This window comes from Crotalus tigris, unplaced genomic scaffold, assembly GCF_016545835.1.
Source record: "Crotalus tigris isolate CLP2741 ecotype Arizona unplaced genomic scaffold, ASM1654583v1 scf7180000023827.205595, whole genome shotgun sequence".
NCBI lineage: Eukaryota > Metazoa > Chordata > Lepidosauria > Squamata > Viperidae > Crotalus > Crotalus tigris.
In genome coordinates this window covers 143,037-160,990 of record NW_024100212.1, presented here as the reverse complement: position 1 = coordinate 160,990, position 17,954 = coordinate 143,037, and the positions used below count along the sequence as shown (strand labels likewise).

Sequence of the window (17,954 nt, the reverse complement as noted above, 5' to 3'; positions counted from 1 at the left end):
ATGGACTGGCACTGCTCAATTTAGACATTTCCCAGAATGAGGAACAGAGTTATTTAAATCATACATGCTGTATCATCAAATAGTTTTATAGCTATTGTTCACAAAGTTCTAATAAAAAAAACAAATGCACATGTATACTATTTTGGTTTTATTCCTTCAAAATATTTCCTACCAACATTTCAATGTTATGATATTCCTACAGTGGTGTACACTACAATAGCAAAACATTTCAATAACAAATCCAACAATGAATTATAAATTACGTTTTAAAATGTAAATATCAGCCTTTGGCATCTAGAGTTAATCATTTCAGAAGCCATCTATCGTTGCCCCCTCAAAGCGATTATTTTATTCCATTTGAAATCCTAATGTTCAGTCCTGTTCCAATAGTCATTAGACGGAAAGATGAATAGGATCTAGAATACATGAGTGAAGCTATCTACAACTAACGGCAACGGCAATTGAGACTGGAATTTCTGTTGTCAAGGGATGCAGATACAAAGCACAACTGCACTGCTTAGTAAAGGCAATTCCTGCAGTCCCAGTTGCCAGAATTAACCAAATCCCATGGTCATTAGTAAAGAGTGCAAAAGAGGTGTGATGAGGGCTGAGGAGAGTGCATAAGGGTTCAAGGAGAGTGTGTGGGAGGGGAGTACGGATTGAGGAAACTGTGCCAGGATATTTGAATGCCTAGGGCAGGGGTAGGCAATCTTGGCTCTTTTATGACTCGTGGACTTCAACTCCCAGAATTCCTGAGCCAGCATAGCTCAGCTTGGAAACCTCTCTCTTTCCCTTCAGCGTGGCTGGCTCAGGAATTCTGGGAGTTGAAGTCCACAAGTCATTAAAGAGCCAAGGTTGCCTACCCCTGACCTAGGGCGATGCAAATGCAGAGGAACTGGGGACAGCTTCTCTGCTGGGGACAGAAGCTGGGGACAGCTTCTCTGCTGGCTTCCCCAATGACTTTCTGGGAAAGCTGGCAAATAAGATTGCAAACAGTGATCACATGATCATGGGGCGCTACAACTGGTTGTAAATGTGAACCAGCTGCCAAGTGCCCAGATCTCGACTGTGTGACTGCGGAGATCCGGGATGGCCAGAACTCCGAAGACCAGTTGTAACCACCATTTTTTTCAGTGCCATCATAACTTTGAACAGTTGATGAACAGATACAGAACTGTATCTATTATTTGCAGATGGAGTTGTTGGCTATGTGTGTACTATATCTTCATTTCTGGCAGGGAAAGGATTATCTTCATATAAAACTGCAAAGCAGGACGGGATACAGACCACAAACAAGCTAAGTCTGAACATGTGGGCTGAAAAAAACTAATTTTGGGGCAGAACAAGGAATAATGCTCCATTCTGAAGGATCATCAGAACCCAATCTGACCCAATTACAGCTGCTGATTGGCAAATAAATATATCTGGCTCTATACATCCCTGATTAGCCAGTCAGAATGTACCAGTGATGTCATACATTTTGGAATAAGCTTTCAAAAAGCTGAAAATCCTCATTGCAGGTGCCAGTCCATTTAATCTTTAAAGTGATGTTACAGCAGACATCTCCTTCTTAACCAGTGCTTATAATTAAAAACACTATTAATCTGCAGTGAGAAACTGAAGGCAGCTTAATTTAAGTTCTAAAAAAACCCCATAACTTTAGAAATAAAGATTGTCTCAAAACTGAGCCCCATCCACAGGGTAATATAGACCTCTCCACCTTGAAATATGTTTAGTAGCCCTTGGTTACCAAAGTGTTGTCCACCCTGGGATTTGAGTAATAAAGTCTGGATGAAAAGAGAAAATATAGCAGATGTTATGGTTCATAAAAAGTTTAGGAAGAATTTTCATTTTGTATAAACAACACTTTTGACTAACCTATTATCTTGCTGCTGGCTTAGCATTCATGGAAATTGTTTACCCCCATGTTAGCTTAGCAGCATCAAAATGTTTTATGCATCCTGAGTTGCCAAATAGCTGACAAGGGTAAAGAAGTGTGTAATACTTTAACTAAGGTGACCAACTTTTTTACAATGAAAAGGACACAAATAAATTGAAGAAAAAAATATCGTAAATAAAAGAAACATTTTATTCGTTGCAACAATATAGAATACACTATAATATGATAAATGCATAATAAAAAACATTTGTAACAATAACATTTTATATTAATTATGCTTACATGCCTATTAATTATTATTTAAATGAGTACTTTTCCATTGAATTAATATTTTTGTCAATTATCATCTTCTAACAATATATTGGAAATATCTGAACAAGAAATATCCTTCATACTGAATTTTATGGCAAGTGCTGCAGCTAGAGTATCAACATTCAGTCTTGATTTCTCACTTTTCCAAACATCATTAACAATTGAAAAAACCCTTTCAACTGCTGCATTAGTTCCAGGACAGCACAACGTAAATTGAACAAGAATAAATAAATTTTCAGATGGAATATGTTCATTTTTGAAATGGCTGAATACTTCCACCCATCTTTTATCAATTTCAACGTGTTTATTTTCCCATTGTATTAATTTTTCAGAATTTAAAAATACATTCAGTCTTGTAATTTCTTCAAAGAGACAATTGTCGTCTATTTTAATGTCCGGCATTTCTTTAGATAAAAACTCAACACAAGATTCAATATCTGTCCAATATACTTGTGATGAAGTCAAAAAACACCATTGAAACTGTTATTTCCTGTGATGTTTGTTTCAGACCATTCTTCGATATATTGAAAATATGTTTGGTAAAAATTCTGCTCTTTGATAAACTTTTCCGATATGCCTGGATTTGATTCCTCTAAGTCTGACAATTTTCTTTTTATAACTAAAGGAAGAAATTTTTCTTCAAATCAAGTTTTATATTGAAGGATAAAGTCATTCAAAATAAGACTAACTTCTGTAGCTGAAATGTGTTCACTTTCAATCTTTTGAATCATTTTGTGAAAAATAGATGTTTGATTATGTACAAAATACATTAATATCTCAGATATTTCATTATTGAAAAACGATTCCAGGATTTTAGGACATTTGTCTAAACTTAAAAAATATGAATGGAGAGGATCAAATAATTGTAAAACACGCTCTATAGCAGGTGTTAGAGTAAGCCATCTAACGTTTGAATATCCTAAAAGTTTTTTGTATTGAACATTCACTTCTTCACAAAATTGTTTTAAAGTAGCCACACAAACGGTAAAACAACTAAAATACAAATAAATTGTAGTTATTATTACTTCTACATCAATTGGCATGGCACATGACGCCGTGTTGACTGCATTTGATAAAATATGTGCATTACAACCTATTCCTAGTATTTTCTTTTGGAGTAAATCTTGTAATTTTACATACACATTATTCACCCCTTTGTGTCTTCACCCACCAGAATTTGTGTTTGTATTATCAGCTGTTAGTGCAACAACTTTGGATTTCAAATTATTTTCATTTATTACTCTGTATAGATGGTTTGACAAAATTTCAGCAGTTTCGTCCTCAATGGATTCTAAATTTAAAATTTTTATTTGAATGCCCTTGGTAACATTAAAATATCTTATTAGTATTGGATACAATTTAGTTTCATTATGATTGGATGCATCAGATAAAACCGTTACAAATGCTGCAGTTTCCAAGTCTTCTGTAAGTATTTTGTCACAGTAATTTTTAAATACTGATTTAATAATAGCCTCGCATTTTGTCTTGGCGCATGAACATTTTTCAATAATTTAGTTGTACAATCCATACTACGAAAACTTTGATTGTGAATTATGGTATGGTATGGAATGCAAATGTTCCCTCCATTGCAGCTAACTATTTTTTCATCTTTAGAATACTTTGAAGTTTTAAAAAAACTTGTTATTTTACAACTGGAAGCAGATGCATCTGATGATTGCTTATCTTTCTTGGTGGTCAAGTGTTTCGTAATAGCTGCTCTGCCCCCAACTGCAATACAAAATTCTCTGCTGCAAATATTGCAGAAAACAATGTTATCCTTCTTTGATGTGATGAATGGAAATTCCTTATTCTATTTATTGTTGAAATGGCATTTCCTCTTTTTTGATTTTTCCATCCCTAAATGGAAGTTAGTCTCTTCCAGGTATCTTCGGGACTAACTAGGACAGTAATTCTCAACCTTTTTAATGCCGTGACCCCAACCGGTCGTAAGTTGAGGACTACCCAACTGGCCGTAAGTCGAGGACTACCCAACCGATCGTAAGTCGAGGACTTTCCCTGCCCGGGAGCGCCACGCATGTGTGGTGCCGCCCCTTTGCCAGCCGAGGCGTAGCTGGCAAGCGACGGCGCAGGGCGACCACCGGCTGGGCCACCAGCTGGCCCAGCCCAAGGGAGGTAAGGCACCCGCCGGGCCCCAAGCACGCCAGCAACCCTCCCTGCGCCCACCGGCCTCCTACCTCTGGCCCTCTTTTACTTACATTTTTAGTAGTTGCTCAGCAGGGAGGGGTGGAAGCTTTCAGACAGCTCGCCTTCGCTGCAGACAACTTGTAGCACCATTTGCAGACTGGGGCTTTTGGCGGGCTCAGCAGGGCAGAGATAGCCTGGACAATTCCTATTGGCTTTTGAAAGCCAATAGAATTAGACTCTATTCAAGAGAGTCTATTCTATTGGCTTTCAAAAGCCAATAGAATAAAAGGGAGTAGCACAGCTAAGGAAAAGGGGAAAAAAATGGCGGACTGCATTGTTTGGTGACCCCCGTGAAATGGTCGTTCGACCCCAAATGGGGTCGCCACCCACAGGTTGAGAACCGCTGAACTAGGAGATGGTGTAGTTGGGTAGCAGGGAGGTGTGCAAAGTTCCTGCCAATTCGCCTTCGCTGTAGACAACTTGCATGTGCAAAGTTTGCCAGCCGGGTGTTTTGGCGCGCTCACCAGCAATTCCTATTGGCTTTCGAAAGCCAATAGGGGGAGCAGCACAGCTGATGCAAAAGTTGAAAAAAAAAACATCAAAAAAAGATGCCAGAACGCCGTTCTGAGTGTTCTATGAGAAAAAAAAAGCCCTGCAGATTAGTCTTCAAATATCAAAAAGGAGGACATGTAGGAGGACAGAACTTAAAAAAGGAGGACTGTCCTCCCTAAAGGAGGACGGTTGGTCACCTTACTTTAACTGATCAAACAATATTTCTGTCATAATTTTTGGAGTCATAAAAACTTGTAAATAAATTACCACAAACTATGAATAGATTATATGTATGTAGGCAAAATAAAAAAAAGTAGTGAAGTTAGTGGAAAACAAAAAATGGAATTTAATCACCAGTCTTCGCATTACCAACATAATGTGGTAAAGAGCTGGTTTCTCTTTCCCACACAAAACCAAATCTGTTTTCTTCCATATGATGGAAACATTTTTACTTTAAAAACTGGAATTTATATTTTTTTTAAAAGAGAGAATTAACCCACCTTTTTTCCCTTTCTTCTTCCAAACAAATACAGGTAGTTCTTGACTTACAACAATTCATTTAATGACTGTTCAAAGTTACAACAGCACTGAAAAGAAGTAACTTATGACCTTTTTTCACACTTACGACCACTGCAGCATCTCCAAAAGTCATGTCATCAAAATTCAGACACTTGGCAAAACCGGCTCATATTTACGACGGTTGCAGTGTCCCGGGGTCATGTGATCCCCTTTTGTGACCTTCTGACAAGCAAAGTCAATGGGGAAGCCAGATTCACTTAACAACCGGGTTACTAACTTAACAATTACCATTACTCACTTTAACAAATGTTGCAAGAAAGGTCATAAAATGGGACAAAATTCACCTAACAAATGTCTCACTTAACAATGGAAATTTTGGGCTCAATCGTGGTCATAAGTCAAGGACTACCTGTCCTAAATGGGAAAAGAACTAGTACAATCTAACTCTGCTTAGGAACTAAATACGACGAGACGTTACGTCTTCAAGCTCTCTACTCTTCTATGTAGCAGTGCAATTTCGGAAGGCGGAGTCGGAGATGAGCCACATTTTTTCTTTCTCCTTCCATTTTATTCCTTCCAACATAAGGAAATGTTGGAAAGAAACTCTGTAAAGAAGGCCAGGAATCTGACTGCCTGTCTGTCAGCAAAATAACTTTCCAGAAACCGAACAGCGTGGGACCAAATTTGCTGTGGGAGGAGGAGCTGGCAAATGAAAATTGAGAAAAATATCCAGAAATAATCCTCCCCCTGCTTCAGCATCTAAAAGGATGCTCCATGCTGTGCTCTCTTCCTGGTCACCTGACCCAGAACACAGGATACGCAGCCTGCCCTATGCTTCCCAAGGCACACAAAAATAAACAACACAACCTAAGAGGAGAGTTGAAGCACACACCTGCAGAAGACAATTCCCACGCCTCCTTGAGCTCCACCTGATGAAGAGTCTGGAAAGACTGTCTGAACCCACCACGCCTTTTACTTTTCTCTGCTGATATGTTCTTGAAACTCAAGGGTTTGTAATATTTTGGAAATTTTTACATTCATCTAATAAAGATCTTGCCTTTATGAATGTTGATTTGTTTTCCTTCCTCGAGTCCAATATGCCTAGTCTTTTTGTTGACAATGTTTCAAGAAAAACCCACATTTTTTTCCAACAAAAGCAAAGTCAGCTACAATAGTTGGGTTATTTACCATCAAATATTTTGCTGGATAGGGCAGGTGGGTGGTTTAAATGTTTAAGACATTAAACAGACAGTTTCCAAAACAAATATACACAGTGATGTGAGAATGTCAGATTCTCCAGAGGCTCCTAGCACAACAGTGTAAAAAAGTGAGAGATGCAAATATAGAGAACAAAGATTAGATTGTAGAAGAACATGTGCCATGTCGTCAGCTTTTCAGAATTAAATCTATAACTGTCCATCAGCTATAGTCCTGGTCAGAAACTATGGCTTCACGAAACAGACATGAGAGTTGTATATGTTTCATTATTGTTAATAGGTTTTAAAAGAAGCATACATAATTTAGGCTGCCTTATTACAATTATATTTTTAGCAGTGTCAAAAACATCTTATATTTTATGCAGGATGGCACCCACCTGTCTTTGTTACAAATCCTGTCAGTTTTCTAACAGGCAAATATGGATTGGGATGACACCTCCAGACAAGATTCCCAGACCAAGAAAGCAAATCTCAATTGAGGGTCTCCTCCCCACCCACCCCCCAAAAATTATATTAACCTACAGTGAGAAACAGTCTGGTATAATGGTTAAACCTGGGTTAGTTTAACCCAGGGGTAGGCAACCTTGGCTCTTTTATGACTTGTGGACTTCAACTTCCAGAATTCCTGAGCCAGCCATGCTGGCTCAGGAATTCTGGGAGTTGAAGTCCACAAGTCATAAAAGAGCCAAGGTTGCCTACCCTTGGGTTAAACTAAAGCACCAAGCTAGAAACTGGGAGATTATGAGTTGTAGTCCCACATTAGGCACAAAGCCAGCTCAGTGAAATTTCTCTTAGCCCTAGGAAGAAGAGAATGACAAGCGATTCTGAAAAACCTTGCAGAGATGTGGAATGAAATGCACAGTCTACCTTTAGCTGGACAAAAAGGATATTGGATAAAATTCAGAAAGAGCTTGTAGATCAGAAGCGAGAGCAAGAGGGAAGGAATGTTGTGGCTTCCAAAACGCCACCTACTTACACCACAAGAACATGCAGGGACTGATCACGAACCTGGTATATTTTAACTCTTAGGCCTGAAAGTTGTCAACCACAAGTGCGACAGAAAACAAAACTTTTCAGATTCTTGAATCCAAATCAAAACAGCCCGAGGGGAAACAAAACAGACCTCAAAGCATAACAGAAGAACAAGAGGTGTAGAACTAACCACACAAAGCCAGGAGAGGAAACAAGGCATCCAGAAAATCAGAGCACCAAACTCAGAGCTAGAAGTGATTCCTAGAGTTATTTGTGACTACTAGACTCTATGACAGGGTTACCTGAAGGTGGCACAGTTATCATTTCATAATGAAAGATTAGATCAGGGTCAAGCAAATTAATAAGCTCATGTTTGCCAACACGTGAATTGTTTCTAAGGCCAGGAGTTCTCACAATCTGTTCTAATGCTTTGCATCTTTTTCTGACAGCTGCTGAGATGCAGTACAAACCTAGACGTGAATACAGGCAAGATATAAATCCAATGAACATTTCGGGGTAATTTCTTAGCTACAAGTCACAGCTATGAATGTTTTAGATCAAGTTGATCTGTTTTTTGTCTCGAGAAATTAAAATTATCAAAGATATCAAGCAATACATACATATTAACTAAGGTGGCCAACCGTCCTCCTTTAGGGGGGATAGTCCTCCTTTTGTAAGTTCTGTCCTCCCTCAAAAAGTGTCCTCCTTCATGTCCTCCTTTTCGATATTTGAAGACTAATCTGCAGGGCTTTTTTTCCCCCTCATAGAACGCTCAGAACGGTGTTCCGGCACCTTTTTTTGATGGTTTTTTTTTTCAACTTTTACATGAGCTGTGCTACTCCCACTATTGGCTTTTGAAAGCCAATAGGAATTGCTGCTCAGCGTGCCAAAACACCCGGCTGGCAAACTTTGCAGATGCAAGTAGTCTGTATTATTGTTGCAATAAATGTTTCTTTTATTTACGATATTTTTTCTTCAATTTATTTGTGTCCTCCTTTTCATTGTAAAAAAGTTGGTCACCTTAATATTAACATACTTTTTAGCTATGCACTGTTTGATTATTTCCATGTCAGATTAATTAAACTGATAGCCATCTCCAAATCAGAAATATTTCACCCTTGTTACAACTTTTTGGATTTCTAATATTTTCAAGGTATTGGATGTCTATTTAGACTGTCCGTATTTCCAGTTTTAAACAAGAAAAAGAACAGGAATCAATTTTTCAGCTAAATCTAAATATACTCAGAGCTATTTATGCAACTTTCCCCACATGCTATATTCCTCATTTATACAAATCAATATTGCCTATAAAGCCACATGACTGAATTTATAAACTGTTTTCATTCAGTCTGTTGGCTTCATGCCTTACTTACCTATACAAATCAACCATGCTCCTTTCCCAGAAAGCTCTAATAAGAAATGTCTCTTTTTGTTACAAGTTTAAACTGGTTCCATCTTTTGCAGAAGCCTGTTAGCATCTACATCTGCACCACTATGTTTGAGAGCCACGTTTCATGTTTTTGAGGTACCATTAAGGCCAGCTAGTCTGTCGTACAATTTAACAGAACCACCACTTATTAGTTTATTCTCCTATTAATATTTTCTTTAGAATATTTTTAGAATGTCAGAAAAGAACAAATTGAAAATCTTGTGTTACTGAAAATCCAAATGTTAAGCCCTGTTTAACCATGAATTCCTAACATTTAAGTGCAAAACAAGGCAGAGAGAAAAAATAAAGAGGAAAATAATATTTTACATCACAAAATACTTACATGGCATTGTATGGTAGATGCTTGGCCAGTATTGACCATTATCTCTCTTCATCCAGACCCGAACCGTTCTGCAAAGGAAAAGGATAGGACATTTTCAAATATTTCTCAATAATGAAAAATGTCTCAGAAAGTAAATTGAAAAGTTCTAACTATGAGAAGTTAATTATCAAGATTTCTGAAGGAATGAAATGAGAATTGGTCACCTTGTACCTTCTACAGATAGCCCTCGACTTACCACTACAATTGAGCCTACAATTTATGTTGCTAAGTGAGAAATTTGTTAAGTGAGTTTTGCTCCATTTTGTGACTTTTCTTGCCACATTTGTTAAGTGAATCACTGCAGTTGTTAACTTAGTAACATGGTTGTTAAATGAATCTAGTTTCCCCATTGACTTTGCTTGTCAGAAGGTTGCAAAAGGTGATCACATGACCCCGGGACACTGCAACCATCATAAATGTGAGTCAGTTGTCAAGCATTTGAATATAAATCACATGACCATGGGGATGCTGCAACGGTCATAAGTGTGAAAAATAGTTGTTAAGTCACTTTTTTTGATGTGGCTATAACTTCAAACAGTCACTAGGCGAACTTTTGTAAGTGAAGGATTACCTGTACTAAAGCAGAAACTGCAGCCATGACTTAGACCAGTGATGGCGAACCTTTTAGAGACCCTGGCCCTGGCCCTGCCCCACCCCCTGCCCCACCCCCGCTCCACTCCCTGCCCCGCCCCCGCTCCGCCCCACTCTGCCTGCCCGCAGGGCTATTCACAGCCCCGAGGGCCCGCCGCAGATCGCCCAGGCAGCCCAGCAGCACCATAGTAGCCATGCCCTCTGCCCGTGCCCCGCAGCATCAACTGTGCATGTTGGGGCATGAGGGCAGAGTCTTGTCTACGCTGCCTGGCTTCCATGTCCTTGGCTGCGCTGCTCCGCAAAGGCCACGCTCGGGGGTGACTCTCCTCCAGGGGAGCTGCTGGTGAGGAGGGGGTCATGGGCAGAGGCAAGTCTGGGGCAACGGCACGTGTGCCCACAGAGAGGACTCCGAGTGCTGCCTCTAGAACCCATGCCATAGGTTCGTCACCACTGACTTAGATCTAGCACTCAGTTGAAGTAGAGAATAATATTGATCCTGCATTCCTTCCCTCATTTTATTTTTTGAACTAATGAAGTTTTTCCAGTTTATCATACATTCAGTTATTTTTAGTCAGCCAATAAAAACAAACACACCCTAATTTTAATGCTGCATAAATGCAGAAGGCTTTTATTCCTATAAGCGATAAGAGTTGAAAGAAAAGATTTTATCAGAATATGAAGAACAGAGGAAGCATTAAAAAAAAGTCACTTGGCAAGCACAGGGAATACGTCTGCTCATAATACTACTGATAATGCTATTTGTGTCAATATTATGTACTTTCAAGCTAAAGCTTGTGCATTGTCAATCTTCAAAATGTTGTAAAATAACCTATTTTACAAAGGTCTCATTTGCCCACCCCACATACACATGCAGACCTGACCCTGACATCACAAAAGCCCATAAATAATGTTTTCCAGATCCCAATAACTGGATTTCAGAAAGCACACGTGGCTTACTTGGTTTTGGCTTGGTATAACTAAATGTATCACAATTGAAATGAAATTGTAACGTTCATTCCTGTAGCATTTATGATTACATTTCCCCTCTAGAGACCTGTGGCATCTTTTAGAATCATGCAAAAGTAATTTTGAGGTCAGGCACTTCAGAGACGGTTGTATGGTACAATGAAGGCATAATAAACCACTACTGGTGAAATGGCCTAAATAAACCATCACAGGAAGCAGTGTTATTAATTTTTGGATCCTAGCAACCTAGGGGCTGCTATCTGGATATTTGCGTAATTATTAAATCAATTTTCTTTGCCTTTTCAGAGGCAAAGATCTAATATTTCATTAAAATTTAGCAAACACTAATAATAAAGAACCCTTAATGCATACAAAATTCTTTCAAAGCAATTTACATGAATAACTTTGGGCTACCAATATCTGGCCATCTCTAGAATAGTCAGTATTAGTAGCCATTTCTTGTGTCATGGGTGGCCATATAAATTTGATAGATTGGGTGGGGTGGGGAATAGAATGGAAAAAAAAGTTACAATAGTGATAAACTGTTGTTTGACTACCACTTTCCAAAATCTGTCTCTGCAGGCCTTTTATTCTTATCCTCCTTGTTTTCCTCCACCGTTACCTTTCTTCTTTTGCATATCTACCAACTGCAAGCCATTGGGGAAAAATATACTTTAAGAATTATATTTAATGTTCAGAATTAGCTTCTTTCCTCTATCTATGGTTGAATAAAACAAACAAGCAGCTACTGGCTTCAGGGGGAGAAAAACAAATCAGGGGACTACAAACCAGAAAAACCAGCTTGGGGAAAATGCATATTATTCTCAGGGAGAACCTTTACTTAATGCCTGAGTACACAAATCTCCAAAAACACATCTACTGTATGTAAAATTGTTCTGAAGGAATGAGCTAGAGTAAAAAAAAATGATGCAGAAAGACAACAGCCTATGTATGTTTCTTATCTACATACTGACTTTTGAATGTTAATCAGCACATTTTCCAGTAATTGCCATCTTTAATTTATTGGGTCTATTGCAGTTTTCTCCAAATTTATGCCCATAGCTGTATGGGAAAGTAACTCCCAAATTCCCAGCCTGCTGAAAGTAATAGGTCAGTGGTCTCCACCCTTTGCGGCTTGGCGGCCTGGCTGGGGGGGAGGGGAGAGGGGAACTGGGCTGTGAGTAGCAAGCCAGCGCATGCGCATACAGCTTGACTTGTGTGAGTGGCAGGCTGGTGCACGCACATATGTAGTTTGACTTGCATGAGTTGAGCTGTGTGCATGGCCCAGTTCTGAATAGGCCACAATCCGAGAGTGGGCCATGGCTCAGGGGTTGGGGACCCATGCAATAGGTTGTCCCTAGCATTATCATATGCCAGAGTCTTTTAATTTTATTTATGTACGTATTACAGTTATTTATGTATTACTTTCAGGATTACATATCTATTAAGCAATATCACTGAGCATTAATAACATTTCAATAAATAATATTTGAAAAAACAAAACAACATCTGGAATCCTTTAGCTAGGAAAGCCAGCAGCTGTATGGAGCAAAAAATGGTCCAAGAACTGTAGATTATTGTTAGTTTTATGTACTCTTCAGCCCAGAATTTACTTGGAGATACATGATAATCCCCCAGCTGAAATTATAAACCAGAAATTTAATAAATTAAAAAAGTAACCTTTGTAGCATTAGCCCTCAGATGTGAGTTAATTAAATGTACTGAGTACAACAAATACGGGATATTAGTTCTTTTCAAGTCAGCACATCTTTTCTTTTCCACTCTCATTGCCCCATTTTCCTATTTCAGTAAATGCTCCAACTTTTCACTATCAGATTAAGCCTTCACTTCAGGAAAACGGTAAATTTGTCTTCTATCTGATCTTTTGGTCTCATGTTTGCGTTTCCTTTTCAAAATACCCTGTTGTTGCTTTATTAGTTTACTGGACTGGTATGTCTTTTTAACCCCATGATTTTTGCATTCTTTCAAAAACTATGCGTTCTTTCAAAAACAGTGTTGAAAGCACTGTAATAAAATACAAAATTAAAAGTCTGCAATTAGTACTTAATTTAAACTTAATCAACATATAATAATTCAATTTTGTTAAGTTGGTGGTTCACAAGTTAATATAAAGCCATAGTGCAAACACCCAAAAATTGGGAAACTGATAATAGTGAAGCTGCATCAACAATTTCAAACAACAATCTAAGTAAGGATAGGTAGGGAAAAACTTTCTGGGGTTTTTCCATTCAAAAAGAATGGCCAGGTTGTTAATTGATGAACTAACTAACAAGCAATTGTGGCATTTTTTTCTAGCAAATTACTGGTGTATAAAATTCTTTGTTAAAAGTTTTGTATTTTATTGCTCTGCTTATTTATTTATTTGCCAAGGGCTATGTCAGTGGATACATACCTTCTTCTACAATTAAGCAATTTGTACCTCACTGCAATTGTGGGTAGGCCCCTTCCCTTTTCACATATCTGCTCAAGTGTAGGATGGGAAGAGTACATGAATACTGACAAGCTGGAACAAACAGGAAATGAGCAAATGGGGGCATTGCCCCTTCTTGAAAGGAAACAAGGAACTGACACAGAAAAAACGAATCAACGAACACCTAGAGACAAACAAAGTCTCTACTAAAAGCCAACATGGGTTTGTCAAAAACAGATCATGCCAGACAAATCTTATTGCATTCTTTGACCAAGTGACAAAATTAGTGGATCAGAGGAATGCTGTGGACATAATTTACTTGGACTTCAGTAAGGCATTTGATAAAGTAGATCACAACCTACTACTTGACAAGATAGACAAATGTGGGGTAGACAGAACCACCACCAGATGGATCCGTAGCTGGCTGACCGGCCGTACTCAGCGAGTGGTCCTCAATGGAACTGCATCTATATGGAGGGAAGTGTGTAGTGGGGTGCCCCAGGGCTCTGTTCTGGGCCCAGTACTCTTCAACATCTTCATCACCGATTTGGATGAAGGGATAGATGGGGAACTCATCAAATTTGCAGATGACACCAAGCTGGCAGGAATAGCCAACACTCCAGAAGACAGGCTTAAGATACAGAAGGATCTGGACAGACTTGAACACTGGGCACTAACTAACAAAATGAAATTCAATGGTGAAAAAAGCAAGGTTCTACATTTAGGCAAGAAAAACCAAATGCACAAGTACAGCATAGGTGGCACAATGCTCAATAGTAGTAACTGTGAGAGGGACCTCGGAGTCCTAGTAGACAATCACTTAAATATGAGCCAGCAGTGTGCTGCAGCTGCCAAAAAGGCCAACACAGTGCGAGGCTGCATTAACAGAGGGATAGAATCAAGATCATGTGAAGTATTAATACCACTCTTCAATGCCTTGGTAAGGCCACACTTGGAATACTGCATCCAGTTTTGGTCACCACGATGTAAAAAAGATGTTGAGACTCTAGCAAGAGTACAGAGAAGAGCAACAAAGATGATTAGGGGACTGGAGGCTAAAACATATAAGGAACGGTTGCGAGAATTGGGTATGTCTAGTTTAACGAAGAGAAGGACAAGGGGGGACATGATAGCAGTATTCCAATATCTCAGGGGCTGCCATAAAGAAGAGGGAATTAAGCTATTTTCCAAAGCACCTGAAGGCAGGACAAGAAGCAACGGGTGGAAACTAATCAAGGAGATAAGCAACCTAGAACTAAGGAGAAACTTCCTGACAGTGAGAACAATTAATCAGTGGAACAGCTTGCCTCCAGAAGCAGTAAATGCTCCAACACTGGAATTTTTTAAGAAGAGACTGGACAGCCATTTGTCCGAAATGGTGTAGGGTTTCCTGCCCGAGCAGGGGGTTGGACTAGATGACCTCCAAGGTCCCTTCCAACTTTACTACTATTACTATTACTAAATCTAATTGCCTGACAGATACCCCTTTTTCAATGGAAAGATGTTGCCATTGTCAGAAAAAGCTTTGGTTATTATTCTTTTATATGGTATTTGAGGAGACACTTTTTTTCCATTTCTATATTTGCTTCCACTGCAGGCATCTCAAATGATAAAGACGAAGCAGTACAACTTTTTAAAACTCTAAGTTGGTAGCCATTAACATGCTTCATACTCCTTTTCCCTATGTTTCCAGATCTATATAGCAACTTTTCAGAGAAGAAAGACAGAACATCAATTCCTTAATGAAGCAGCCACAATGAAGCTCTCACAGGACACAATACAACATTCTTTCTTTGACACTCCCATCGCCTGATTCTCAGAACTAGTAGACTGAAAAGGTTGTAAAGATTGAAAGTAGGTGATAATGCTCCATGGAGAGCAGGTTTTTGGAATATTGCACTTTATGTATTTCCCCAAGAACTGTATGATACAAAGGAATTGGCAACTTCTAGAGAGGCCTGAAAGATGAACTTATGGATGAAAAATGTCTGATGTATTGACACTGTCCAAAATCAAACATTTCAAAAGTCTAGCAACTCTAGATGTTAGAGAATTTGAGGGGAATTTCCTGGCCTTAGATTTCATAGGATGAAATCATTAGTAAATCTCCAGAAGAGATGGGGAGATCCTAGGGAACAGCCAATAAATGTTTTCTTTTTATCCAGAATTTATGCATTTATTGATTTCTCGGATATATATCCCATGTTTTCCTCAGGAGCTCAAGATAAATTACATAGTGCTTCCTCTTCTTTTTTTTAATCACACAGCAACGCTGTGAAATAGGTTAAACTGAGAAGGTGGTTGATCCAGTCATTCAGTAAGTTTCCATGAGGATGGGCTATAATATACTTCTCTTCTTAAGAAGAAGTACACATACCACAGAATCATGAACCACTTAACTTTTCCTCTATCACAACCTCCAAACTTCTCAATTAAAACTACTTTAAGTAACTTAGCAAAAGAGAAATCAAAGAGATCAATATGTTTTATTTCTGCAGCCCAACCTAGGGACAGTTGCAGAAGTAAATTATCTTCTTTAAGATCAGGCCTAATGGATCCCTGAGAAACACAGATCAAGCCGCTTATTTCAACTTTATTTACAACAGACAGCATTTCAACCATGCCATTTAGAACCTCCCACCCTTGACTATTGTATAATGAGTATCCAAGCAGCAACAGGACTTAGCAAGCCCAAACTTGCATAAATCCAGAGGTAGACAAGGAAAGAATGAACAGTGAAAGATATAATCAAAGGACAGGTCGTAGCATAGGAACACATTCAAATTTAGCAGGCTAAGAACAACACAATAAGTGCCAATAAGTATGCAGCCTGTGCCTTTTTTTCAAAAGTACCCTATAAGAATACAATTCGTTTTACCAGAAAAGCAATCTGTCCCTCCCCTGCTAGTTGGGAGTGTGAGAAGGAGGCAGTGCAGAAGAGGCCATTCTACCACCTTGTGGCCCCAAACATGTATCCTGCTTCCTTCAGCCTTACCCATCAATAGGTCTCCAAAGGATTGTGCCTGAAGAAATGCAGCCATTGAGAAACGGAGATTCCTGTTTTTATGGCTGAAAGCTACAAAGACTATGCAGGTAGTCCTCACTTAATGATCCTAACTAGGATTGCCATCATTAGTTGAGGATTATGCCATTGTAAGATGGGTCTTCAAGCTTCTCCTGCTCTGCTCCACCTCCCTGGCTGGGCCTGGCAAGCTCCCTTCTCCAGACGAAGCTCTGCTGCCTTGTCGTGCTTGCCTTCACTTTAACTCATTTCACCTGCCTATTTCCCCATCATCTCCGACCTTTTGGCCACCCTGCTCTTCACCCACAAATCCTAGCAATGCTGCCCCCAATTGACCTTTGCCATTTTCTTCTGCCACTGCTGGCCAGGAGGAATCCAGACATGAGCAAGGGGGCAGCCCTGGGACATGTGAGGTGAGCATGGCAAGGGGGCAGGAACTTGTTGGGCCCAGCTGAGGAGAAGACAGAGGATGGAGCCAGCAGTTCATATAAAGTGGGGGAATCATGTGATCCTTGCCTAAAGACCACTTTTGATTAGGGATGGAAATTAATCCCTATTAGCATAATTAAGCACTGCTGGCCACCACTTCCATCCAAGGAGATGCCACCCGCACCACTACTGTGTCCTGTGGACTTTCCCCTCACCTGATCCTGGCCAGCAGCAGGAGGAAGAAGAGGGTAAAGGCCAGATGGGGATGGGGGGGCTGCAGGCAGCAGTGGCAGAGTGCAAGGCAGCCAAAAAAGCAGAGCCGGGCGGAGGGGAGGAGACGGATAGGTGGCAGGAATTGAAGCTCCTGCTATGGCTGTAAATATGGGCAGCTTGCTAAGCACCCAAATTTTGATCATGTGCCTGAGGGGGCACTGCAATGGTTATAACTTTGAGGACCGGGCATAACTACCATTTCTTCAGTACTGTCGTATCTTCAAACAGTTACTACACAAACAATTAGCGAGGTACAGGTAAGCAAGGACTATCTATAAATATTATTGCAACTCTCTTTTGAAGCAAAACGTATTGCTACCATCAATGAAGAAAGTAACCCTGTAAAAATTATAGCTAAACCATGCCAAATAATTTCCTTGATAATATTTTGCATCAGCAAAGTGTCAGCTTTTGATTTAAGCTTCAGCTAACTATCTTTAGGGATTACATTCCTTAAATTGTGGATTCCACAACAATATTTTGAATATTCATACGGAAGAGAACGCAGGTATGGATTTTCTCTTATTTATGCCCTGCTTCTCTCAATTGGATCAATAAAGAGGCTGTAAAAGCCGAAATAAGTCTCATGAACACAATTCTCTCCCAGAGAATAATAGTCTGATATCCTGGCTAGACAGACTGATTATTAAAAAAAAAAAAAAAAAAAAGCAATGTAAGGGGCTAAATCGATTTTCATGGCTTCTCAATGCTACCTTCCAACAGAGGGTTGAACCTTTTGTCCATACCCAGAATTCTATCCAAGCTAAGGACTTTAGCGTTAAAATGGTCTGGCCTGTGAATATGCAGTTTCTTG

General features: G+C 39.4%; 1 protein-coding gene across 2 annotated transcripts in view; it reads right to left on the bottom strand.

Annotated features, from left to right (window-relative positions):
• The window catches only part of WDFY2 (WD repeat and FYVE domain containing 2), a 47,863-nt gene that overhangs the window by 17,628 nt on the left and 12,281 nt on the right, over positions 1–17,954 (bottom strand). For both annotated transcript variants that reach the window (XR_005554017.1, XM_039321763.1), the window contains exon 2: positions 9,390–9,457. Coding sequence is in view for 1 of the 2 variants with exons in the window: in XM_039321763.1 (XP_039177697.1) it covers positions 9,390–9,457 (68 nt within the window). In the remaining variant the exon portion in view is untranslated. The remainder of the gene's footprint in view (positions 1–9,389; positions 9,458–17,954) is intronic.